This window comes from Sander vitreus, chromosome 14, assembly GCF_031162955.1.
Source record: "Sander vitreus isolate 19-12246 chromosome 14, sanVit1, whole genome shotgun sequence".
NCBI lineage: Eukaryota > Metazoa > Chordata > Actinopteri > Perciformes > Percidae > Sander > Sander vitreus.
In genome coordinates, this window is record NC_135868.1 from 15,651,759 (window position 1) to 15,675,081 (window position 23,323).

Sequence of the window (23,323 nt, forward strand, 5' to 3'; positions counted from 1 at the left end):
CATTATGGTCCCACCAGGAGATGGAGATGGAGCAAATGACTGTGCAGCTTCAGTTCATACAAGGACAGACAGGTGGTCATAACAGTAAAATATGGCAGATGTTGGACACAGTCCTCCTCACTGTGTAGGGTTGTAGTTTGTAAACGATCCACAGTCAGCTAACCCAGGATGGAGTTTTGCCTACTCTGCATGTTTTCTATACAGTGAGTTTTTGATCACTGCGATTTACAAAAATTATAATCAATTAAAAAAAAGATTAAATAAATTAAAAAAAAATAACGATTAACTAAATGAACATAACCAACTAAAGTAGATAGATAAATAAAAATAAGCAACAAAACAAAATACAATAAAAATGACCCCAGAAATAAATAAATAAATGAAAATACAATAACCAACAAAATTAAAAAGTAAACATAACTCACTCAGAAAAAATTTAATTAGCTAACAAAATGAATAAAATAAAATAAAAAATAGATAACTTACAAATTAAATAATTAGCCAACTAAATAAATAAAATACAAGAAAACATAGATAACTAATTAAACAACATAATAAAATAGCTTACTAACTAAAATGAAATCAAATAAATGAATACAAAATTCTTTAATCTTTTATAAATATAATCCTAAAGACTTACATTTAAAAAAAAAAAAAAAAAAACACGGCATTAGAGCATTCAGAGAAAAATAACATACATTTAACACCAACATCAAGTTTGTATTTCATTTGAATTGAAGCCAACTATAAAGTTGTATGCTCAAAACTGTTAAGACAAAGTCAGCATTTAGGTTAAGTGTAGTTAGGAGATGATTAGCGGATATTAAAGGTGCGGTAAGGAAAATTACGCGCACTTCCGCTTTAAAAGCGGAGCTGTGTGTAGCTGGAGAGAGTCGCTGTGGCGATGCCGAGCCCCGGATCTGCCTTCAGTAACCGCCGGCCTGATCTCTGCTGCACAGTGCGCAGTGTAGGCGCCGTCATCACAGTGGACTAGTTCACCTGCGGAGTAGACAAATATACGACCGACGGATTTGAACTCTCATTGTTTCCTACAGGCTATGTGACAGCCGGCAGACGGAACTTTACGCAGGGAAACAGCAGGTGAGTCTACGAGGCTACACCTGACGGATAATTCACCTCGCTGGATTTGAAACCAGTTTGTATTCTGCTCCCAACTCCACTTGTTGATGGGGCACTAACAGGCTATCCCAGCAGTCACACCGCTGTGATATAGCCTACTTATGCGTACATTTATAAAACCCTGTCCGACGGCAGGGCCAAGGAAGTTTTAAATGGTTATGTTTTGTGCCAGATGGTGGTGATGTTTGGCGACCGGTAACAGCTCGCGACATCAGATCGTATTGCACAGGCTGCCACCGGGGTGAGGTGCGGCATGGGGAACCAGATGGAAAAGCTGTCACATCTAAGTTACGCAGAAGTTCCCACAGTGGACCCGAACGGCGTAGACACGGAGGAAGGTCCGCGGATCGGCGTCTCCTACATATTTTCTAACGACGACGACGAGCTGGAGGAAGGCTGCGCGGTCGATGCCACCGATAAGGACCCGAATCAGGAAGAGAAACCATACGACCAGCGCGACGAGGTGGAGTGCGCCGTCTACAACAGAGATGAATGCATTTACGAGAAGAGCGTCAAGTCTGCCAACCTGGAGGTTTACTCCCCGGAGAATCTACTAAACAAATGTAAAGCAGGGGACCTGGTGGAGTTTGTTGCTACCGGTCAGTTCCCGCACTGGGCTGTGTACGTGGGGGACTTCCAAGTGGTGCACCTGCACAGAGCCGAGGTGAAAAACAGCTTTTTGACAGATGCAAGTCAAGGGAGGAGGTGTAGGGTTGTGAACGACTTGTACAAATTCAAATCTCTGGGTCCGGACATGGTGGTGCAGAACGCGATGGAACAAGTGGGCTTAAAGGACCGAGAGCTGAGCTGGAGGAACTCGGAGTGCTTTGCCGCCTGGTGCAGGTTTGGCAAGAGGGAGTTCAAGATGGGTGGTGAGATACGGATAGGCAAGCAGCCCTACAGGTTGAAAATATTCATTTCCGAGAAACATTCGCACATGTTAGAGTTTCAGAGTTTGGAGGACATGATCATGGAGAAGAGGAGGAACGATCACCTGGGCAGGACAGCCGTGTTGCAGGAGCTGGCTACTCACTTCAGCAGCGCGGAGGAGATCAAAAGTGAGCCAGGCGCTGACTGATGGCTGCCCTTCTACTGCTCTTCTAAAAAAAAATTGATTTGCAAGTAGAGTAGCCTTTATCGAACATTAACTGTTACACCCTACTTTAATCTATAGCAAGCCTTCACTCAAGTTTTATTTTTAATTGGGGCACACACATCACTATTTCTACTCGAATATTGTCATTTTAATTGTTTTCACGCGAGTCTATAGGCTATCACTGTAATTGCCTTAAAGCCACAATCACATCCTCAGATGCTTAATGGCCTTAGCAATTATGAATTAAATTTTGGGGGGAAATTTTAATTTGATTGAATTAGTTGATAGGCCTGTTTGTAGCTCCGACAGCCCCTCCACAAAGAATGTATAGCCTAGTTTTATAAAAACTTTACACATTTGTCTCACTGTGCTACTCAACTGTCATGATTCTGAGTGACTGTTGTTCTATTCATGGTGTGTCCTGTTATTTGATCTTGTGTGGTTTAACTTCATCCCTCAGCTCACCCAGACGGAGCTGCTCGCTGAATACAAGACGGATTATTTCTGGCTTTTTAAGGGTGATTCTCACACCAGCACATGTTGGAGAAAATGTTGTTGCGCTTGTGTTACACTGATCAAAGTCTGTCTTACCCAAAGTTCAAGTAAATCATGACTCATTGTCTCTTTTGACCCTTCTGTCATATTGTTTTACTTGCATGCGCAATAATAAGAATTTCATCAATTTCGGTTGTATCAATTAATACTGAGAACAGTATGTGCTGTAAGTGTTTTTAAAATGCTCGTTCTGTCATCTTCATGTGAGCTCTCAAACTTTAATAGAAAATAGTTTAATTTCTTGGGTTTAAAAGGTTAACAGTTTGAGCTGCTGCAGAAGAAACCTCAAAATGATTGTCAATACAGAGAAAAGCTGAAAAGACTCTTGAAGATCGGAGTTGTTATGTAAAACAAATAGCTAGGGCTGTGTATTGGCAAGAATCTGGTCATACGATACGTTTCACGATAAATGGGTCACGATTCAATATATTGCAATATATTTCGATACTGTGCGTAAGGTGATATATTGGGATTTTTTTAAAGTATAATTTTAGAAAAACTAATTTAAAAAAAAAAGACGTGTATAAAAGTCAAAGAAGTTTACTTTAGGTAAACAATTCAGTACACAGAAAATCAAATTGCCAGTTTGGGATTGTTGTTTACAGGTTCTTAGTGAGCAAATTTTTATATGCTAAAGTAGGCCAAAGTTCAGTCATAGCTACATTGTTAGCTTCTAGCAAAAAGTCAGGCATGGCTAGGCAAGGACACCAGTGGTGCGTCTCAGCATAGCCATCTAGCCGTAGGGGGTTTAAACGCAACATAAATGTGAGCCACTGTCTTACATGAATATTTTTGCATGTAAACTAAAGAAATAATAAAAAGAAATCGATACAGTATTGCAAAATAAAATATTGCAATAGTGAAGTGTATCGATTTTTTTTTTTTTTTTTCTTACACCCCTACAAATAGCTCACATGTAAGTAAGCTGTTTCTCAGTCAAACCGCTGAATTTCTTGCATGATTTTACACCATATTTTACATTAAAGTCTATATGACTTTCCAGTAACTAGTTGGTAGTTTGTATTTGTTTGTAGACTAGGGTTATTGGCTAGCTTGGGGTCTAATCCTGGTGTTTTAGTCTCACAGAGTTGCCTCACTTTTAGTTAAGGCATCACCACGGTAACCTATGCTACAAGTCTGTATAAAACCAAGACTATTTATCTGAAAAATCAAAGTGTAATACCTGCTTCCTGCGCAATTCCTCAACCAAAACATAATCCTACAGTGTTTTGATAGCTAATTGTTCTAGCCATTTTTCTAGTGAACAACATTCACTGGTTCCAGCTTCTCTCATGTGAGGATTCGCTGCTTTTTGTCTGTTTTATATCCTTGTTAAATGGATGTCTTTGGGGTTTTTGATGTTGGACGGGCAAAACTAAATATTTCAAAGATGTCACTTTGGATACTAAACTGTTTCATCATTTTTTATTTATTTAATAGACTAAAACAATTAATCAATTGACAAAAAAGCAAGTGTCAGATTAATCAATTCTGAAAGTAATTGATATGTGTAGCCCTACCTCATTCCACAGCGCTGTCACTATTGTGGGGAGAAAGATTTTGATTATTCCAAGGGCCAACAGCTGACAAATTGTATTAAAATCATAAAGGGGGGGCTAAAGCAACATTCCTCCAAGGACCCACCATTCCCAGATGCGGCCCTCCCGACAGCTCATAGTCTTAATTAGCTTTGTAGCAACTCATTGGACAATGGCTTGAATGTAACAGACGGTCATTGATATCAAAAAGTTACATACTAAAGCTTTAAAGCTGTGTCAGCGCTGGAGTATGGTCTGGATACACTGCTTATCTATTCTGGGATGGGGAAGAAGGGGAAAAAAAACACTCTGGGTTGTTTTTATTTCTTTAAACCAAACAAAATGATCTTTGGTGGTGCTAAGCCCTTGCAAAAGATAGCAGGGAAAAAGAGGGATTAAGCCTGACAACACCGATATCAGGCTTTATCCCAGCAATGTACATCCGGTGAGCCAGGCTAAATCGAATGTGACAAATGATAAAGGAGGAAAAACCTGCTGAATTAACAGTGTGTTTGGATGAAACACTTTTTACAGAATGACAGAAATGCTCCTTCATTATCGTTTATATTAGAATTACAATGGATGTTCGCAGCATTTTTAAATCATCTGCCACTTTTAGTGTTAAACTAAGACCGACCATAATATCAATAAACTAAAGTTGTTGTTGCATATAAAATCCACTGCATAATGTTTGGAGCATTCCAGACCGTATTTGTTTTAGTTACAGCCCCGAAGAATACGAGGGAACATTGTAATGTTTTTATAGCCTCAACACTGCATCAATAGAGTACCCTGATGATGGCAGTGATAAGCTTGTGGAAGCCTATTCTATCTGCAGTTTTCCACGAGCGATTCTCTTGCATCAGAAACTGTTACTTTTGATTGTTATGTTTTCTCATTTTAATATATTCTAATGGTTTATTCCTTTTGAGAGAACTGAAATGTTACTCCCAAGGCTAACATTAATTTCCGACTCAGAGCTTTATATGTTACTTGAAGTGAAACACATAAAAAAAAAAAAAAATCATCAAATATTTTCAGCAATTTTGCAAATTACAGTTTTTAAACGGAGCAACTGTATTTTTGCACACAATTGTTACATGTATAGCAACAGAATGAGGAAGCAGTAAACCCACAGCTTAAAACCTATAGCTGTCTGACCTACAGTTTCAAATAAGTCGGACTATTTAACTCGAAATCATCTAGGAAAGTCTGTGACATTTATAAATATCCTGTCATAATGACCACAGGGAACAATCAGACTTAAATGCTACATATGGTAGGGCATGGTACGTGGCTATCTGGCTGCTTTAGCCTCCATGTGCTGTATTTCCCAGCAGTTGCTTTGATATTCCAGTGCTGTAATGAAATTAGGACACGGTAAACTGTCCTTTAGGGTCTTGTCAAGTTCAGCCTTTATTAAACCATTTTATATTGAACAAAGAGTCATTTAACAAGACAGGAGTGCAGCTGCAAAAGGCGTTAATCCTTTTTTGCATCAGGAACATCCTGTATGTGAGGTGCTGTGCGTTGCAGGGTACTTGTATGTTTGGCTTAATTTGAACTTTATGACAGATGAACTTGAGTGTGGGGAGGCAAGGTTGGTGCCTGCTGTTTGGGTTTGTTTCTGGATACATCGATCAATGCAGTGTTGCCCAACCTTTTTGTTTGCGAGCCCTTAAAGGGGAACTATGATGTTTTTTAGCTTAATTTACCTTAACTGAACCGCTTCAGAATCATTGGAATGGTTATATTACTTTTTTTTTTAGAGTTGAATGGTGGTCGTCTCGCTCCCCCCTAGCACCTGTGAGCGGAAAAACCACCCTTGCAACCTTTGGCCGGCGAGCCTCCAGCCTCAGCGTCAGGAAGTATCGCGTGATATCAGGTCTTGCGATGTAACGAATTGCTTCATGGCACTGCACACATTCGCCCATTCAGGAACCGGCTAACTAGGTAGCGAGGGAGTTTTTCAAACTATCGTCATGACTGAGCCGGCAAAAAAGAAGCAGAAAGCTAGGAAAGCATTGTCGGAGGAACAGAGAAAGAGGAAACGGCAGACTGACCGAGCGAGGAGTCAGACACAAGTAAACATACCCCCAAGGGATCGGTGTGGTCTTATGCTGTGTTTTTATTTACTTGGGAAGCACTTGATGACACTTGGAACAGAAAGATGCATTTAGAAATGCATGCAAAATCCTAAGACATGTAAGTCAGCTAGATAGGTGACTAAATTGCTCATAGGTATGAATGTGCAAGTCTTTCTGTCTCCTGCTGCATGCTCGAATTGGCTGCCTGTATGTGATGCACAACCTCTAAATTAATATCAGGAAGTATGTTTTATTTTTATACAGAGCGTTCCTCTTGTAAGATTGTGGGAGGGTGAACTGTGCTCCTCCAGCTCTTGCAGTGAAGCAGCATGAACTCTCTCCCAGGCCATCCCTCTTGATGGGATGTGAAAGCTTGGACAGGCAACCCAATTATAATCAGCTGTCAGCACTCACCTACAGATACCTCAGCCTGCTTCTGCTACTACTTAGGTTTTGTGTCTGTAGGATGTTGATTAACTGATGAGATTAGTTGTATTATAAGAGAGCGGGGAATCCGTATTCTTGTCCCACTGTGACTGAAATACAATCATTTGCTGTACATGTGAGAGACATGTGAGTGATGAATAGAAAGTAACATTTTAACAAGCCTTGTTTTTAAAATGTTTTACTCTCAGTCGGAAACAATTTGCTTCCCATCTGTTTACTGCCTCCACACATCTAGTACATGCAAATAAGTGGATGCACCTTAACAGCCAAAAACAGAAGTTTAAAAACCTGTTTGAGAGGCTCGTCTTACGTTGGTCCATTTTTCATTGTCATCACCACCACATGTTGATTTAGCTTAAGAAAAAAATGCTCCAAATTGTTCTGATACCCTCAAACAAAAGACTTGGCTCACCATTAGACCAAAACATAATACTTAAAATGTGTTTTTCTCTTCACAAAAAGCCCAAAGGCTTTCAATACAAGAGACTGCATATATTTTCAGTTTTTGAGCTCAGGGTTTTCTATGTGGATTTAATGTGTATTATAGTGGTGGAGGCAATGGTGCTCCTTTTCCATCTGTAAGATCGTTTCTGTACAAATAAAAACAAATGAGATATAACACATTGAATAGTGACCTTCAAAGGTGTTGAAGTGGACGCAGGCTAGCTGTGTCCCCCTGTTTCCAGTATTTATGCTAAGCCAAGCTAACCAGCTGCTGGCTGTATGTTAATATTTACCATACAGATATGAGAGTGGTTTTGATTTTTTTCATCTAACTCTTGCCAGGAAGGCATATAAGCATATTCCTCTAATGATCAAGAAGAGATATCAATAGTGCTGTTGTTTTTTGTTACCATAAAATGAAAGGCATGTCACAATCCCATAACTACATATCAATACATTTCATAATGCAGCTGTAAAAATAGAAAGGTCAGTAGAGAAATGAGTGTGTTGAATCGGTGCAGCTAAGGTCATTAAAAAGTTGAAACATGCAACAACAAGCATGCACACTCTCAGACACTTGTAAACATTTTAGGATTCAAGTCCCACTCCCTTAGTGGCATAACCTGTCTGGACAAACAGAGAGGATGATGGGTAAAGTTATGTGATTACACCTGCCATGCTGGGAGTGAGTTAACAGCCACCTACCATAGCAACACAGCTTCTCTTTGTGAGTTAATCATGCCAGCAAAACTCGCCAATGCCTCAAAGACAATTATTACACTGTGACATCATACTTGTTATGGTAGGTTGACGAGAAACACTTTGAAAGGAGGAATGACTTAACAGTTTTATTTCCATTAACCCAAAAAAAGCACTGGTGTGGTGGGTAATAAATTTTTTTTCTTAAGAGCAATACTTTGTAACCTTTGCTGAAGAGCAGCCACTGTGGCCACAAGGAGCAATTACAAGATGCAAGTGAAAGCTGTGTAATAGTAGCACAAATAGAGAGGAGTTGTAAAAAGTCAACAATCTGACTCTATCTGTTAAACAGCAATCTCTGTCTAAAGTTTGCTAATGCTAGCTATCATAAGCTAGTGGTCATACCAGATCATGTAAGGCCGTAGCAAGTCCCTGAGTGTATTGAACTTGGGTTTTATTGCTAATGAATTCAACTTTTCGTTGTAAGAGGTAGAACGTGTTATTTGTTCTTTCAAATGTTATAGTCTTGCATTAAAGCAAGAATGAAAGACAATTATATGTTTTCTATGACTGTCCATAAACACTTTTAATTATTTTTCTACTTGCATTGTTGTTGAGCTATGGCGTCTATAGCGATCAAGTTTAGGATTCATGAAAGTGCTTTTCACCAATGAGCTGGCTTTAGCCTCTGATATATTCACAACACACTTTCTTGGATTCAATTTGTCTACCTCTTAACTTTTCCATTTCCTATTACTGGGGTGGCTGCCAGAGTATTTTGCCCAAAACGTTGCCCAAAGCTGTGTTCTTTCAATTGAGGTCCACGGTCGAGTGGAGCAGCTGAGTGGCTTGAGATGCCGAAGAGGCAGGTGGCTTCATTGTCTGCCCGGGCTTTGTTTATCCACACTGTTGTCCTGTTTTTTTTTCCCATGGCAGCATTATCTGGCAGTGGTTCTTTAAACTGATTATTTTGAGATGATAGGGCTTTTTGTTTGCTAGGGAGCACCCAAGTCACATTAATTGAGTTGTTTTAAATGATCCCAGTTGGTTTCCAGGTAATTTGCATCAGCTAAGTAAACACAAGCAATTCAAGTCATGTTTATATAAGCTTTTAGCGAACAGGTTTGTCAAAGCTGTACACCTTTGACTAACATGATGTGTAGCGTTAGATGTATCAGTATCACAGCAGTTTTATTTATTTATGTTATGGAACACTGAAATTCACTTTGCTGCATGAGGTGAGGCCGGGAAATCAAGAGCAAATTTACATACTGTAACCCAACAACACAGGCTTTTCTCTTCAGGGTTAGCGCACCATTAAGCGGCTAAATTAAAGGACACAAGAGCAGAGTGTGTGAGTCAAAGGATGCGGTAGTCCAACTATTTCTTCTTATCGCTCCCTTATCTGTTGACACAGCTGTATATGCAGGCAGAGATCAGCTTTGAAAGGGCAGAACGCCATAACAAATACGTCTTTAGTGTGAATGAATTTCATTATTTTTTGTGTATTTTATAAGGACACCAGACTTTTCCCTTCATCAGTTCAATAAGCAGCTCCTGTCTGAACTTCTGGATGCTTACATCATTTACTTTGGCAATCATTTCCTAGTTATGGTTTAATGACTTTGCAGTTGTTTTAAGCTATTGAGTACTTATGTCTTCAATTGTCCTTTTTTCTAAATATCCTTGATTGAAGAGTCCTTCATTCACTCAAAGTGTCTCTTTAGTTCTGCCAAGCCGTGTGTAAAATTGTGCCATACAAAGATTAGTCTGTAATTCTTCTACTAATATAACTATGAGCTTATTTAGTACAAGCTTGAAGTCTAAACTGAAACATGTACATGCTGCTGGTGCTGAATAACGGCAGCTATGAATCAAAGGTCTGAGTCATCAACTGATGTTTTGCATAAATACCAGACTGTGTGAAGTGAAGGTGCATCTCTGGGAGCAGAACAGAGTGGTCTAAACGTAATTATCTATGTGTGAATCATGTATAAATATGCAATATGTTAGTGTGTCTGCCACATCTTGGGGACATATTAAAGCTGAACATCCATTTACATGCTCATTATGTGGCAGCCTCTGCACAGACTGTGTTGGTTTGAATCCCTCCTGGCCACAGTTGTTCCACAGTCTAAAATAATCAGCCCTTATTTAGAGTCTTCAGAGGCATTAGAGTTTAAGAAGTTACAAAAGTTTACAAGAAAGTGTAAAGAGCAGGAAGAAATTACTCCAAAAAACCAATTTGCATTCTGCCTCTCCTCCTTGTGCAGCTTTCCCCTTAACAAACAAATTAACAACAACTTTCACGAGGCTGGCTGAGTAATTACTTGTTCAAAGTATGATGCTCTTGAAAGCACAACACATTGCCAATTTTCATATTAGTTATGAATGCATTTGAGACTTTCTAATGACTGTAATCTGCTCACTCAGTTACTTTCAAACAAAAAGTACTTTTTCAGAGTTCACTGTCTAGATACATCTGCTGGCTTTTGGCCAAGTGATGATTGATATGTGTCTGTACTGATTAATATAGGGCAAAGTGCACTCTCATAGTAGCATAAAGGAGAAATTGTTCCTTTACAAATGGAGAGTTTTTCAAGGTTATTACCCAAATATTATCCTCCTGTTAAAACATTGTCTTTTTTTGGATTGGAAGAGCACATGATGCAAATAGGCCATAATGGCATCTTCTCCTGAGCTGAAAGGGAGCATATTGGTCATATAATTTTGATGGAGGATGGAGTGTAGTAGACGGGTAAATTGTTGAGTGACAGCCCCTCTCTGCCAACAGCTGAGGGCACGCTCTAACTGGCACATGCCATCTGTCTGGAGATCTGGGGACCAAGGTGTTACTCCAAAATGTGTGTCACTGTCCTCTTCATTGCACAATCGGAGCAGGATGGCGATCGATCACTCATGGAAGCTGATCTCGGGTTGTTTTTCATTTCTCACCTCAGCAGTTAAGGTCAAGGTTTAGGGCGGCTGAGATGATCCAAGACCGAAGACTGATGGTGTATAGAAAGAGGAGAATTGTCAATTTTAGGCTTTAGTCCAGGGTGCCCCCGTTAACTTAATCAGCTTTAGGAGCTGGCAGTCTGCTATCTCTCCACAGAGTTAAGGGCTTTGCCTTACCTGTCTTTTCAGAGAGGCCATTTGCTCAGATCAAGTGTCTGTGTCTAGTATGCTGAACTTTCTCTGCTAATGATTCCACAGGCGGTCGAGTTGCTGTCACCAGCAGCTTTGCAGAAGGAGAGAATTGACTCCTCTGGTATGGTACATCATTCTGCAGAGTGCTGAAGGGAGGGAGGTCAGCCAGCGTGTTACATGACATATCAGTATTCATGAAATTTTACCATCTCTTGTTTAAACCCCTTGGCTCTGTCCTCCTCGATCTGGTCACATCTGGAGGGCGCATTCGGCCAAATGAGCATCCACGTTCTAATAGCTGCTCATTTGCATAAATGTGGGGCTTCCAGATGCCAGCACTGTGGCAAGTAGGCTGGGTTACCTCTCTGGCATGTGTGAGTGAACTCTGACCTCCATTGTGGCTCTAATTCTGTGTCTCTGCGTATGAAATTTCATTTATTCAAAACCCTTACTTTAAAGCAGCTAAAGTCAATATTATTATAGTAACGAAAAATGAATGCAAAGTTATATAACCATTCGACTGTGCAGTTTCCCTCATCTCTAAGGAGCGTTTTAGCATCTTCGGCCCATTGTTTTGGTTTTATAACACTCAACTTACCCACACCTCTGTTTTGGTTCAATCACGTCCCTCTCAGCAGGTCGTTTTCAGCTAAAAAAAAAAACTCCCATTCCCTACTGTAAACAACCTGCCCAGCACCAAACAGCAGACAGACAAAGTTAATGGCTATCTGGTGAACATAATGGAGCATTTAGAGCCAGATATTTCCCCCGGGAGCTAAAAGAGAGTGAATATTGGACTTACATTCGTCATGTGGCCAGAAACACAAATCCAAATGAATGCTTAATTTGCTCTGCGACTGCTGGATGTGTAAATACACAAAACAAGTCTAACAAGTTCACCATATCAACCCAATGGTTATACAATTATAACAGTGTGGACATTTTTGTTTATGCTGCTCCCAAGTAGCAAAAAAAAACAGCTTTAAATTTCTTTCAAACATCATTGGATGACATGAGAGGGGTGAACCTCATTATTAACTTAACTGTATTAAGAGAGTGTGTAGAGGAGAAACTGACGAAGACACTTTCAGATTTATGCCTCTGGTGCTCACCATGTGGTCCAGCTCCTGCACTGCAGTTGCTGCCAGGCAGGTGCAGAGCCCTTTGAAATCCTAACCTTAAAACACAATACTCACCCAAGGCTGGTATGATGGAGAAAATGAGCAATCGGGCTTAATCTCAGACAAAATGTAAAAAAGAGCCTAATTAGAGGAAATGATTCATGTAAATTGACTTGTTCAAATATTAAATTTACAGTTTCTGTACTTGCAGCAAAACCTGTTCTAGAGATGGATTTAGAATAAGGATTGTAAAATAAGTGGTAGAATGTGGTAACCCAGTAACCCACCAAATCTATAATAATTCACTGATATTTACCAGAGGTGAGGTACACTACACAGGTACGTTTACTCTGTATTCACAGTATGTGTAAAGCCGAGAATAATGAGCTCACACTCATGAGGCGCATTTTCATTACTCTCTGCCTGGTGTGTTGGCCAAAGCAGAGGAAATTCCAGTGCGTCAAGAGGCTTGATTATGATAATAACAGCGGTACAGAAAACAAAGGTTCAAGTCAGCTGCTTGGGGAGGGTAAAGCTAGAGAGCCTTATACTGATTAAGGGTTGTTTGAACAGCAATGTTATGTCAGAGGGAATGTTAATAACAGCGTGAGGAGTCACACAGTGCCACAATTTGAAAAACAAGTGTGCTCCAATTACACTGCAAAGTGCATATAGCTCATATGAGTTTATTTAGATGTTGCATACTCCACTGTGAGTTGCACTCACTGTACATTATTGTTGATATTAAACTGATATACTGAGGCTATTTTGCTGTAGAGGAGAGCTTTTCCTATTCACTCTCCATCTCATGGAGACACATCAGCGGAGTCATATCTGCTTTATCAAAAAAACAAGGAAGCCTGCAGTTTTACATGCTCAGTGGTCTACATTGTTTGGAAGCGAAAGGAAATGTCTGTTATTGTTTGCTTTGTTGTTAATGCAGGTTTTATTCCTGTAATTTGGTTATTACCCCAGTTTTATGAGACACAGTTTGCAATGTTTGTTTTGATAACTGCTACCGAATAAATAAACATCATAACTGTATTATTGTTGTCCTCACACGAACATATCTGCCAGTCGGTCTTCACATTCAATGCCTCTTATTGTAGGAAGCCACATTCATTCACAGCTCAATACGAGTATGCTGGAGCTCTCAGGCCCAGCAGGAAGCAGGTTATGAACCCGATCATTAGGCGAAAACTGCATAGAGGTGCATTTGCAGGGATTGTACAGAGCGATGCCATCAAGATAATTTACCTGTCCTCACCTGCCTGACTCTTGTTCTGTATAGGATGCAATCTTAGAATGAGGCTTGCATCCTCTATACCCACACTCCCACCCATCAACCTCTCCCTTCAAAAGCAGGCGTATGTGTCAACCAAGAGAAGGTCCTCATGTTTGCTGAGGTCAAAGCCATCTGTCAAAACGGCGAGACGGCTGACTGGCTCTGCGGAGGTAATTGGTAGCATTGCTGCCTTCTAGGAGAAGCTTGACAAAAATCTTGCCATGTCTCATGGAAGTTCATTCAGGGAGCACAGGCTCTTGCTCCTCTGATGGCTGGCTATGCTGAAAATCAAACACACATGCTGAATGCGACAGCACATGAAAGAGACACACAGCAGCAATGAAAGGCAGTTGATTTTCTTTTGTCAATTTCCATTATCACATCCCCACTGTCTCCCAGATCGAGTCGGTCCATCTGCAGCTTGGCTTCAAAAATTAGTTATTGAGTCAGCTGAATCTGAAACAAGCTCACTATATCCAGGGCTGAAAAGTAAAATTTGGTTGGCAATGGCATTTGAAACAAGCAATGTATTTTGATACAGTAGCGGCCCTCTGCTCCAAAAAAAAAAAAGAAAAAAAAAAGTGTGCTGGACATCATCATGTATGGGCTTTAAATAATAAAGGTTGATCTTTCAAACTATATCAGTGACGTTAACAGTCGCCCGGTTGCCATCGGCAACCTAACTGTGACAAATGGCAAAAAGAAAATCAGAAACCCCTGGTTGATATGATTTGAGTGGTGAGTGGCTTTCCATCTCTGTCTGCACTATTTCTTCCCCCAAAAAGGACACAGTGAATAGGTTGGTCAACAGAACTTCAAACCATACTGGACATTTAGTTTTGTGTGGTCTAATAGAACTCCTACGTGATGTCATCACTGGTCTCATCTCTACCTGATGCCATCGCTGACCTAATGTCTGTCTCATTCACTCCTTGCCTGTCTTCTTCTCCACTAAGACATGTTGTCAAACAAACATTATGTAATAGATTTTTCATTAGTTTTTCCATATCAATAATATTAAGAAATGAATCTGTTGGTATCAAGTGTCTCCCCCAACACTTCCACCTAATGTTAGACCTACCTGTTGCCTTCCCCTGTCTTCCCTGATCCACCATCCTCACACCTGAATGAAATGAACTCACTGTTAAATATAGCAGCCTAAATTCAATTCTTAAATCAGCCTAGTGATGGCATCAGATAAGACAACTATTATGTAGTAAGGTTGTGCTGCTGTTGAAATTACATTCACATTTTGTATTTTAAATATATATATATATATTTTCTTCATATTTATTTATTTTTCTTCTTGTCATTTATTGTGCATGCTACCTTATATTTACCAGTTGTTATTTTACCTTAATAAAATTGAGATATGTCATGCATGTGATTGGTACCATAGGGTTTGACCAAAATCGAAATGTAGCTATCAGCAACATTGGTTTGCATTAAGTTAGCAAACACTAGCTGTTATGTCTGTTAACATGAATATTTGCAAGCCTCCAAGTTTGGTAGCAAATCTATGCATGATTCCATGGTAAACCAGAGTTATTGCATTAGTTATGTTTTCCTGATTATTGTCATTTATTGTACATGCTACCTTATATTTATCAGTTTTCAGCTCAGCAACCTCGGTTTTGCATATTCTAAGCTAGCCGTAAACCCCCATTTGGCTGCTACATTCCCAGTGTTGGCAAACGCTAGCTAGTCCGTTAACATGACTATTTGCAAGCCTCCAAGCACAGACGTCACACTTTAAATCCTACCCGTTGCCTCTCACCATCCACTTATTTAACTGCTGTCGCATCCCTGGCCATGCCATCTCCTTTTCCCTCTTTCTTTTTCTATTTTTAGTCCCCAACAACTCACTATTCGTACCTGCTCGCTCGGCGCTCCCCCCGCCCCCCTCCCTCTTCTATGTCAACATTCTATGAGGAATCTTATGAGACAGGGCGCCTACTCTAGCCTGTTAGTCCTCTAAAATGTTATATAATAACATTGAGGAAATGCAGAAATGATTTAGAAACGCACAACAGCAGCTACATATAGAAAATACCAAAAAAAGAATTACTTTTTTTTTTTTCTTTTTTTTTCTCTCGCTTTGGCGCCCCCCATGGTGCTGCGCCCCTATGCGTCGCATATAGCGCATACCCACTTTTTGCGCCACTGATTCCACTCTTCTTTGCTATTTATCGCTCTCCTTATAATATTTCTTTGTTATGACTGTACTTGTACTTGACATAAATCTGGCGAAAAAGAACACAAAAAGGCAAACATCAAAGACAGATATTAGATTGTCTGTACCCTGTAGAGGTGTTTCTTAGCTCTGCTCTTGACAGATGAACAGGCCGAGAATCTTTTGACCTTGGTGCGACTGAAGGACTGTCCCAGCTCTCTTGATTTTGCCCAACAGGCAGGTGCTGGACTGCTCAGAGGCCTCAAGCAGCTGTATGTGATGGCTTGGAAAGGTGCGACCTTCAGGCAAGTGCAGGCAACGGCAGGCTTGTGGGATGTGGATGCTTGGAGGTGGGCTGTCTGGCTGCCTGGAACACTTAAATAGACACCTGCGAGTTTCTCTTCATGCCATCTCATTCTCTCTTTTTAGGTTCAGTGGAGAGTGATTGCAGGGGAAGAGAGAGAATGGCAGGTATGGGGAAATGGGGGGAAAAAAGGGGAACAGCAAATATCAGAGACACAGGGGATGTAGGGAGCAGCAAGGGAGATGGGAAAGAGAAAATCTGGGAGAGAATCTGAGCTAGCGAATAAAAGAGAAACTTAAGAGGTTTCTAAAAGGTGGTATGAGAGGAGGTTTCGGGAGTCACAGTGGAGCACCTGGGAGACCCAGTGGCCCAGTCATGGTGACCATGGGGACAGCTGTGTTTTAACAGGAAACAAGAGTGGCTTTATTCTCACTGTTATGTTACCACTACAGTGCATTGCTTACACAAAGGATGAAGTTAGGTGTGTGAGGCAGTGCTTCCTTTTGATAGAAGAAGTGTAGGTTAGCGTTTCAAGATGATTGGATGATTCAGGGCTTTAATGTGCTGTCTCATTATGAATCATCACACTTATTTTCACAATCGGTTCCCTTTTTTTTAACCTTCTGTTTGCAAGTCAGCCTTTGAAACTGTCTTGCTATTAACCTCAAACTCCTGAGAACAAATGGGAACAATGATAAAATGTAAAAATGCCCTCATTTAACACAATTTGTGTATGCACCTGCTTTAACGTTTGAGTTCCTCAGCACCGTGCGGTTCAAACCCACAGAGAAGGAGAGCGTGGTGACGGCTTTGTAAGCTTTCTGACGTGCTGATATGCTTTCCAGAGCAAACGTAATTACAGCCTGACAACAGGCAGAGGCCCTCACAAAAGCCCGATAATCATAAGCTGGTGATCGGAGCATGCAGCTCATGACCAGGAGAGGCAGTGACGCTGAAAAGTAATTAAAATGGAGCCATGCAAACTGAACTCCCAGCGTGCTGCAACACCCCTTCTTGACTTCTTGCTGTTCTATTATTCTTGCTCTCCTTTTTCCCCCTCATTTTTGTTTCATTCTCTCAAATCCTGCTGCTGCATTTCTTTCTGACCCCTCCCTCCCAACCCTCGGCTATCATCCCATAAACTCCTGTCTTGCTTTTCTCTCCATCTGTCCATCATTCCTCCAGCCTTTGAGTGTTTTTTCTCCTCTCCATCCATTACCCCCCCGACTCATGAATGCAGCAGCTACCTGTTAAGTGCGAAAGCAGTGAATAAATGGACCACAGCAGCCCTCAACCCTGTGCCACACACACATATGCTCGTTCCAAAACTTAAATCGATTTTACCTGAAGCTTTTATTTTACAATGCACTTTTGTGAGTCATTATGGTGCCACTTTTAAAGGCCATGTAGCTCAAATTACTTAAGGTAAACACTTTTAGGTCTGTGTGTTGGTTCTTTGTGTCTGCATACATGTGTATTCCTGTATATCTATAATTTATTGCCTCATGTACATCTTCTCAGATGTGTGACCAACTTTTCTACTAAAGCAAGTGGTATCTAATATTACTTGCCGTTCGTGCTGCAGAGTGCAAGCTTATCTCCAGCTAAGCCTTTGTGCTATGCAAAGGAGTGAAAGATTACCCCCTTTCACTGTTCCCCTGTTCATAACCCCCTGGCTCAACCGTGGGGAGCTCAGAGTAAATGAAGAGAAAGGGAGGAGGCCATTGTGCAACTATGTAGATTGGTGATTTAATCCCTTTTAATGTTTGACACAGTTTGGGTACATTACACGGACTAGTGTTTATGTGTGTACTGTAACTAATGACAATTAATGAATTAAACTAATGTTTAAGAAGTAAGTGCTCACAATTTCTCCCATTCAGAGACAAGCTAACCAGCCAATGAACAGGGACGTGACATGGTGATGAGCCAATAGAATGGGCATCAGTAGCAAATTAAATGAGATTGTAGACAGTGGGTGTTTCTCAATCTCAAGAATGCAAAGAACGGACTTGTGTTCTTGGGGAGAACGTTCTTGCTGGTTGTTCCTGGAAGAATGAACCCGCAAGTTCACAAGCACAGAAAACGCTGTTAAGACGTAGCAGTTTGAGACGATGCGTTCTTCCTGTTATTGCTTAACACCCCCAGCACAGAGGCTACCTGCAGTGCTCCAAAATAACAGCTAGAAATAAAAACCACAACAATATAACCACTTTGTATTTAAACAAGCTCAGGACAAGAAAACCTCATAATGCTACAACTATTGCAATAATATTGAAAAATAAAACTAATTGAGCTTTAATTTTATTGTTTATGGTTTAGCTCAAACACCCCTTACTTATTCAAAAGAGTGGAACGCGATCCCTACTATTATTAGTGTATAAGTTTAAGTCAGTTTAAATTAAAAAATAAGTAGGCATATGCACTGGTGTGTCCTATGTGTTCCTATTAGTGTTATGTGGAATTATAATTTCTATATTATTGTAGCTTACAGCGGGGTCTCTGTCCGAGCGACGAGCTAGCGGCCTCGGCAGGCGCAAGCTGGCGGCCGCATCACTTTATGGAGCTCCTCAACTCCGAAAACTTTGGAGCAAATTGTCAATTTGGCAAAGATTTTCGCAGGACTGACTATATTCGAAATCTAAACCGTTCATTTCTCGCCTAAAACGTTCTCAGAAGTGAATTTAGTGATGAATAAGATGGCGAAAATTGTTAAAATTGTCCTGGTAAATTATGTGAGAAACAGGAAGGTGATAAATCAGCTGCAGGTGCATCTGCGGCCGCAGGCGAGCAGAGCAACAGAGAGTAGACACTCTGCACTTAGCGTCATTATGGGTTATGGTTAGCGTTATTGCACCTCAGCACTGTTAAAAACGGTTACATCTACCTTAATCAAGCAGTGATTTATTGCACCACCCGGCGAATACGATAAGTGACTCAAATCAAACTCACCTAAGATGTTTGCGTCATCAGGCCAGGTCTGGGTAATTGCTAAGTGCTAATAGTGCATCATACAGTGGTGACTTCCGCGTTCATTGGGGAACTCTTACCGTCAGTGAGGTGTGTAAGGACATTGTTTGTGACAATAATGTCCGATGTGAATGCAGGGCCTCATTCAGCTCAAAGTGTTTGGAAACGTTGGTTATATATTATATTATTATGAACCCAGACTCAGAATGACGTTCAGACAGGTGAGTACCATGACAATTAAATCAAATGAATTGTTGCAACTCTGCAACACTGTACAGATGAGAGCATCAGCAACCACGTTGCTTTTCCTTGTGTGTGTGCAACGGAGTGTGTAAAAACTGTGCGTATTTCCTTATGCTGTGATATGTGTGTTTTGCTGTGATATATGTTTGTGGCTGCATGCGCTGTGGAGTCTATATTGTTTACATATTTGTTTGGCTGCTTTGGTGATGTTTTATTGTGCTCTTACTTCTATCAGAAGTATCAGATTGTTTCATTTATGTGGCCTAATGGTGATTGTTGCACCCGCCGTGGTGCGTTCAATTTACAATTTAATTCTAGTGAGGCTACACTCAGGAAGGTGGTTATATATTTGTAATTGTTAATCAGTTGTATGTAGGCTACTACAGGCTTCAAAGTGCCTTCTATAAAAATTGAATTTATTGTTGGTTTGGACATCAGGGGTCATGTTGCTGATGTTGTTCCACCAGTGGGCGCGTTGACATTTAATATGGGCTATACAATATTCTAGTACTCTTTCCATCGCTGCCTAAATATTGACTTACATTTGTCAGGTGGCAAGAAACATTGCTCTGAAAGAATGCTAATATTGATCTGTTGGATGTATAAATAGGCTGTTTGATAACAAGTTCACTATAATAACTTCATAAGGCGATGATGTCAGTGTTGGGTTTACAGCTTGTTGGTTTGCCCCCAAATTATAGTAGTAATTAATAGTACTAAGACAAAGTACTACCAGCTAAATATCAACTTAGTTAGTTAGTTACTTAGTAACTACTTATTATGCAGAATGGTCTGGTCCCTATCAGATTGTTAAATTATAAATTGTTGGATTGTTATTATTATCATTGCTCCATCAATGTGTAAGCAGTATTTAAAAATTCTGTCCACATCAAACTGTTGTAGCTGGTCGATATGCGGCTAATTTTAAGTTTTGGGGACTTCAATTACTTATTTTCTATAATGTATATTAAGTTGTGTACATAAATTCCTATTCTGCAAATATTTTGAGCGTAAATCCTAACCTGCAAAGTAACTAGTAGTGTCTGTGGAGACAACAATATTCCCCTTTTTTAAAATGTAGTATAATAGAAGTATAAACTGAAATATTAGCCTAAGTAAAAGTACTTAAAAATGTACTTAAGTACAGCACTTAAATGTAAATGTAATGTTCATTCCTCCACTGTTAAATGCACAGACAGTGGCACATTATACAAGTAGGGCAAGGGTTAATGCGGCTGAACTGATCTGTGTATTTTCGTACAATGGGGCCTATGTACTCAACATCTTATCCACGGGCTTGAAGTGAACAGCAAGTTGGCTAATGGGCATCAGTTTTAGAGAATAAGAATCATTCCAAAGCTCTCAGTGGCATGTAAGACCACAAAGGCTGCTGCCACAGCCAATGTATACTCATTTAGACGTTCATTTTCGACATGGTCCTGTGTGGCAGGGCAAATCCCTTTACACTGTGCTCTTTGTTTAATTTTGAGCTAATCTCTTGCGCCATTTTCTCTTCGCCATCAGTAAGGAAAAGTGCTGATTTATCATTTAAGAGGAGGTTAGGAATTAAGCAGCTTAAATATGTACTGTATATCCTATACACCCACACTTAATAGTACACATGTCAGGTCTTCCTGACTGACTTTAATATTTACAGTTTTCATATTTTGGAAGATCTTTTTACCTTTTTATACAATATATAATCAACTAATAGCTGGGCCAAATTATACCATGGATGATCTGTAGGAGGAAACTAAAGTCAGGTCGGTATTAGGTAGGTTGACACTGTGCCTTGAAGCATGAGTGACATGCAACAGAGGGTGTTTTTGAGTGAAAACACTTCACAGGATGACAGCAGAGTACTGCTTAAATTTCAATATTTCCCAGGAGACAACAATCCAACTGTGCTTGAGGAGAGGACTAGAACATTTTATTTTTGCCTTGTTGCTTAATTTCAGTCTTTATTAAACCCAAATAATAAAATCTAATATTATAACCCCACATAAGAGCATCAGAGAGTTCTTTCTTATGTTATTTCCCTTTTGAAAAGTAGGCAAATATGGGAGCCATGACATCACAGCTGTAAGCTTCACTGTAGGAAAGATTAGGTTGTGATCCTGGTGTTTCCCACGGGGAGTTTGGATATTTTTGCTTCCAGGTTTCTCTCAAAGCCAAAAGATTTAGTCCGATCAGAGTGTGTGAGATTGTCTATTTGTGCTAGTCTTGTGATGGTTTTGCAGCGTCTTTTTGACACGTCCTCACCTTCCGCAGAGTGCGTGCTGGAATTAGCTTGACCCTCTCATGACTTTGACCAGAAATATTCAGAATTGGCACTATAAGTACAGAATGTCTGAATAATACATATAGATTATTCCGAACTGTTTTTCAGTATGATCTTATGAATGACACAAAGCTTTCAGAGAGCGCTCTGGTACACTCCATTGGGCCCATTAGCAGCAATCAGTGATGTCAGTGTTCATTGCAGCCCCAGTGCACAAAGCCACAAAGAAAATGCAGCGAAACATACAGGGGAACTCGTGGATGAAATGACATGCAGCCTATCTCCTGTGTTACTGCAGCTATTGGAGACAAATGGATATAATGATGAGCTCATGTGGGATGTAGAACACATGCTGCATGTTTGGCACTTAGAATCGATCACTTCTCTTTTACCTGCAGAAAATACATCAATTTTAATCAAGCCCAATAACTACTGTCCTTTGATATCTAAAAGAATAATACAGCAGGGAGAGTGGGGAGATGGGTCTGCATTGGATAAAGGAAACTGACTCCTAGTACATTAGGAATGACAGATGAAGATTGATTAAATAAGAATATAACATTATTGTGGAGAATATGATTTAACATTTGAATTTATTTGTCCCATTCAGTCAAATCTCATTAATAAGGATATCTCTCAGAGTGTGTGAGGAGAGGAACTGCTGATAAAATACCCTGACGTGAAAGTGTAAATTAGAATCGTACAATACGTGTATAATCATCCTTGACTTACACTACACATTTTTGTACAGCAGTGGAATGCTTTTAGGCGCTGCTGAGAATGCTTCAAATGTTAAAACACTTTTTTTTTTTAAAGAGCTATACAGGTGTTTTTATTGTGATTGTCTAATCTGGCGACATCTTTAACCATCTCAGTCCCGGCCAGGAAGGGCTGATTGGTTCTACAGACAGATGATGCTTTTACAACCAAAACAATTTAAACAATTTTGGTCTGCTGCCGTTTAAACCCCCATAAAGCCCAAATCTGAGGTTGTATCATGTTGTTCGCCTCAAATAAAAACATGGGTGGGAATGCATTATTATGGGACTGTCTATTGTTTAGTTAACAATGACAGCCAAATGGTTTATGATGATGAAAACCTCATTGGTCAGATGTTCTTTAGTTATGCAGATTTCATCAGAAGCATTGTTCCTATTCAGATAACATGTACATGTTAATCTATGAAAAAGGACAAAAATACATCCTTTTTGATTTCATTTCTTGCCTTCGGCACTGTTATTAATCCCATACAATCAAGTCCTCTAATCCACCTGTTCCTCCTGTGAAAGAGGATAGTTTAATTGCAAAGATGAAGAAAAACCTGGCCATTATGAAAACACTGCCCTCCCTTGGACGTTTGTTGTCATGACATGGTCATCATATACTGAACAGTCTATAGTCAGGAGGCTGATGTGAGGAGTTCCCTCAAGAGTTAATAATCCATAAAACAAAGAATAAAGTTAGATTAAGCATAATTTAATGTTTGTCCTATTATGTCTCTTGTATTTCCAGGTATAGGAATTAGGGCTCAGAAACAGGTGACTGGTGTACGTCATACACCAGTCAGAGAAGTCATGATAAACAAACCGTGTGAACCAGGCCACTCATGTCATCAGCATATTTTAATGTCTTGACAATGTTTTTCTGTTTCACTTAATTTGTCTGAGTAAAAATAACGATGATAACACAGAGCCCTGAGGGGTCACTTTGCTTGAAACATTGAATACTCCCACCTATTGCCAATGGAGACTCATGCTGTCAGAGAAAAATGAAAGATTATACAATTCCAT

General features: G+C 40.0%; 1 protein-coding gene and 1 long non-coding RNA gene across 3 annotated transcripts; one reads left to right on the forward strand and one right to left on the reverse strand.

Moving 5' to 3' along the window:
- The first annotated feature begins 867 nt into the window (after positions 1–867).
- Positions 868–2,866, forward strand: lratd2a (LRAT domain containing 2a). Of its 2 annotated transcripts, XM_078267785.1 has the most exons (3): positions 868–1,101; positions 1,313–2,198; positions 2,697–2,866. In XM_078267785.1, the coding sequence occupies exons 2-3, from the start codon at positions 1,394–1,396 to the stop codon at positions 2,720–2,722; spliced, it is 831 nt and encodes a 276-aa protein (XP_078123911.1). In that variant the 5' UTR covers positions 868–1,101; positions 1,313–1,393; the 3' UTR covers positions 2,723–2,866. The 2 variants fall into 2 exon arrangements, with proteins under 2 accessions (XP_078123911.1, XP_078123910.1); XM_078267784.1 differs by having other exon boundaries at positions 868–2,198.
- A 5,226-nt stretch (positions 2,867–8,092) lies between these two features.
- LOC144528910 (uncharacterized) lies at positions 8,093–19,041 on the reverse strand. Its single transcript, XR_013502945.1, has 3 exons — positions 18,992–19,041; positions 11,142–11,302; positions 8,093–11,014 (listed from the first exon to the last, which is right to left on the reverse strand). It is a non-coding gene; the product is annotated as an uncharacterized LOC144528910 (long non-coding RNA).
- Between the last annotated feature and the right edge of the window lie 4,282 nt (positions 19,042–23,323).

Coding starts and splice junctions, on each gene's coding strand:
- lratd2a (XM_078267784.1), top strand. CDS start 1,394: ATGGGGAACCAGATGGAAAAGCTGTCACATCTAAGTTACGCAGAAGTT. Junction 2,199..2,696: donor CAGCGCGGAGGAGATCAAAA/GTGAGCCAGGCG, acceptor TTCATCCCTCAG/CTCACCCAGACGGAGCTGCT.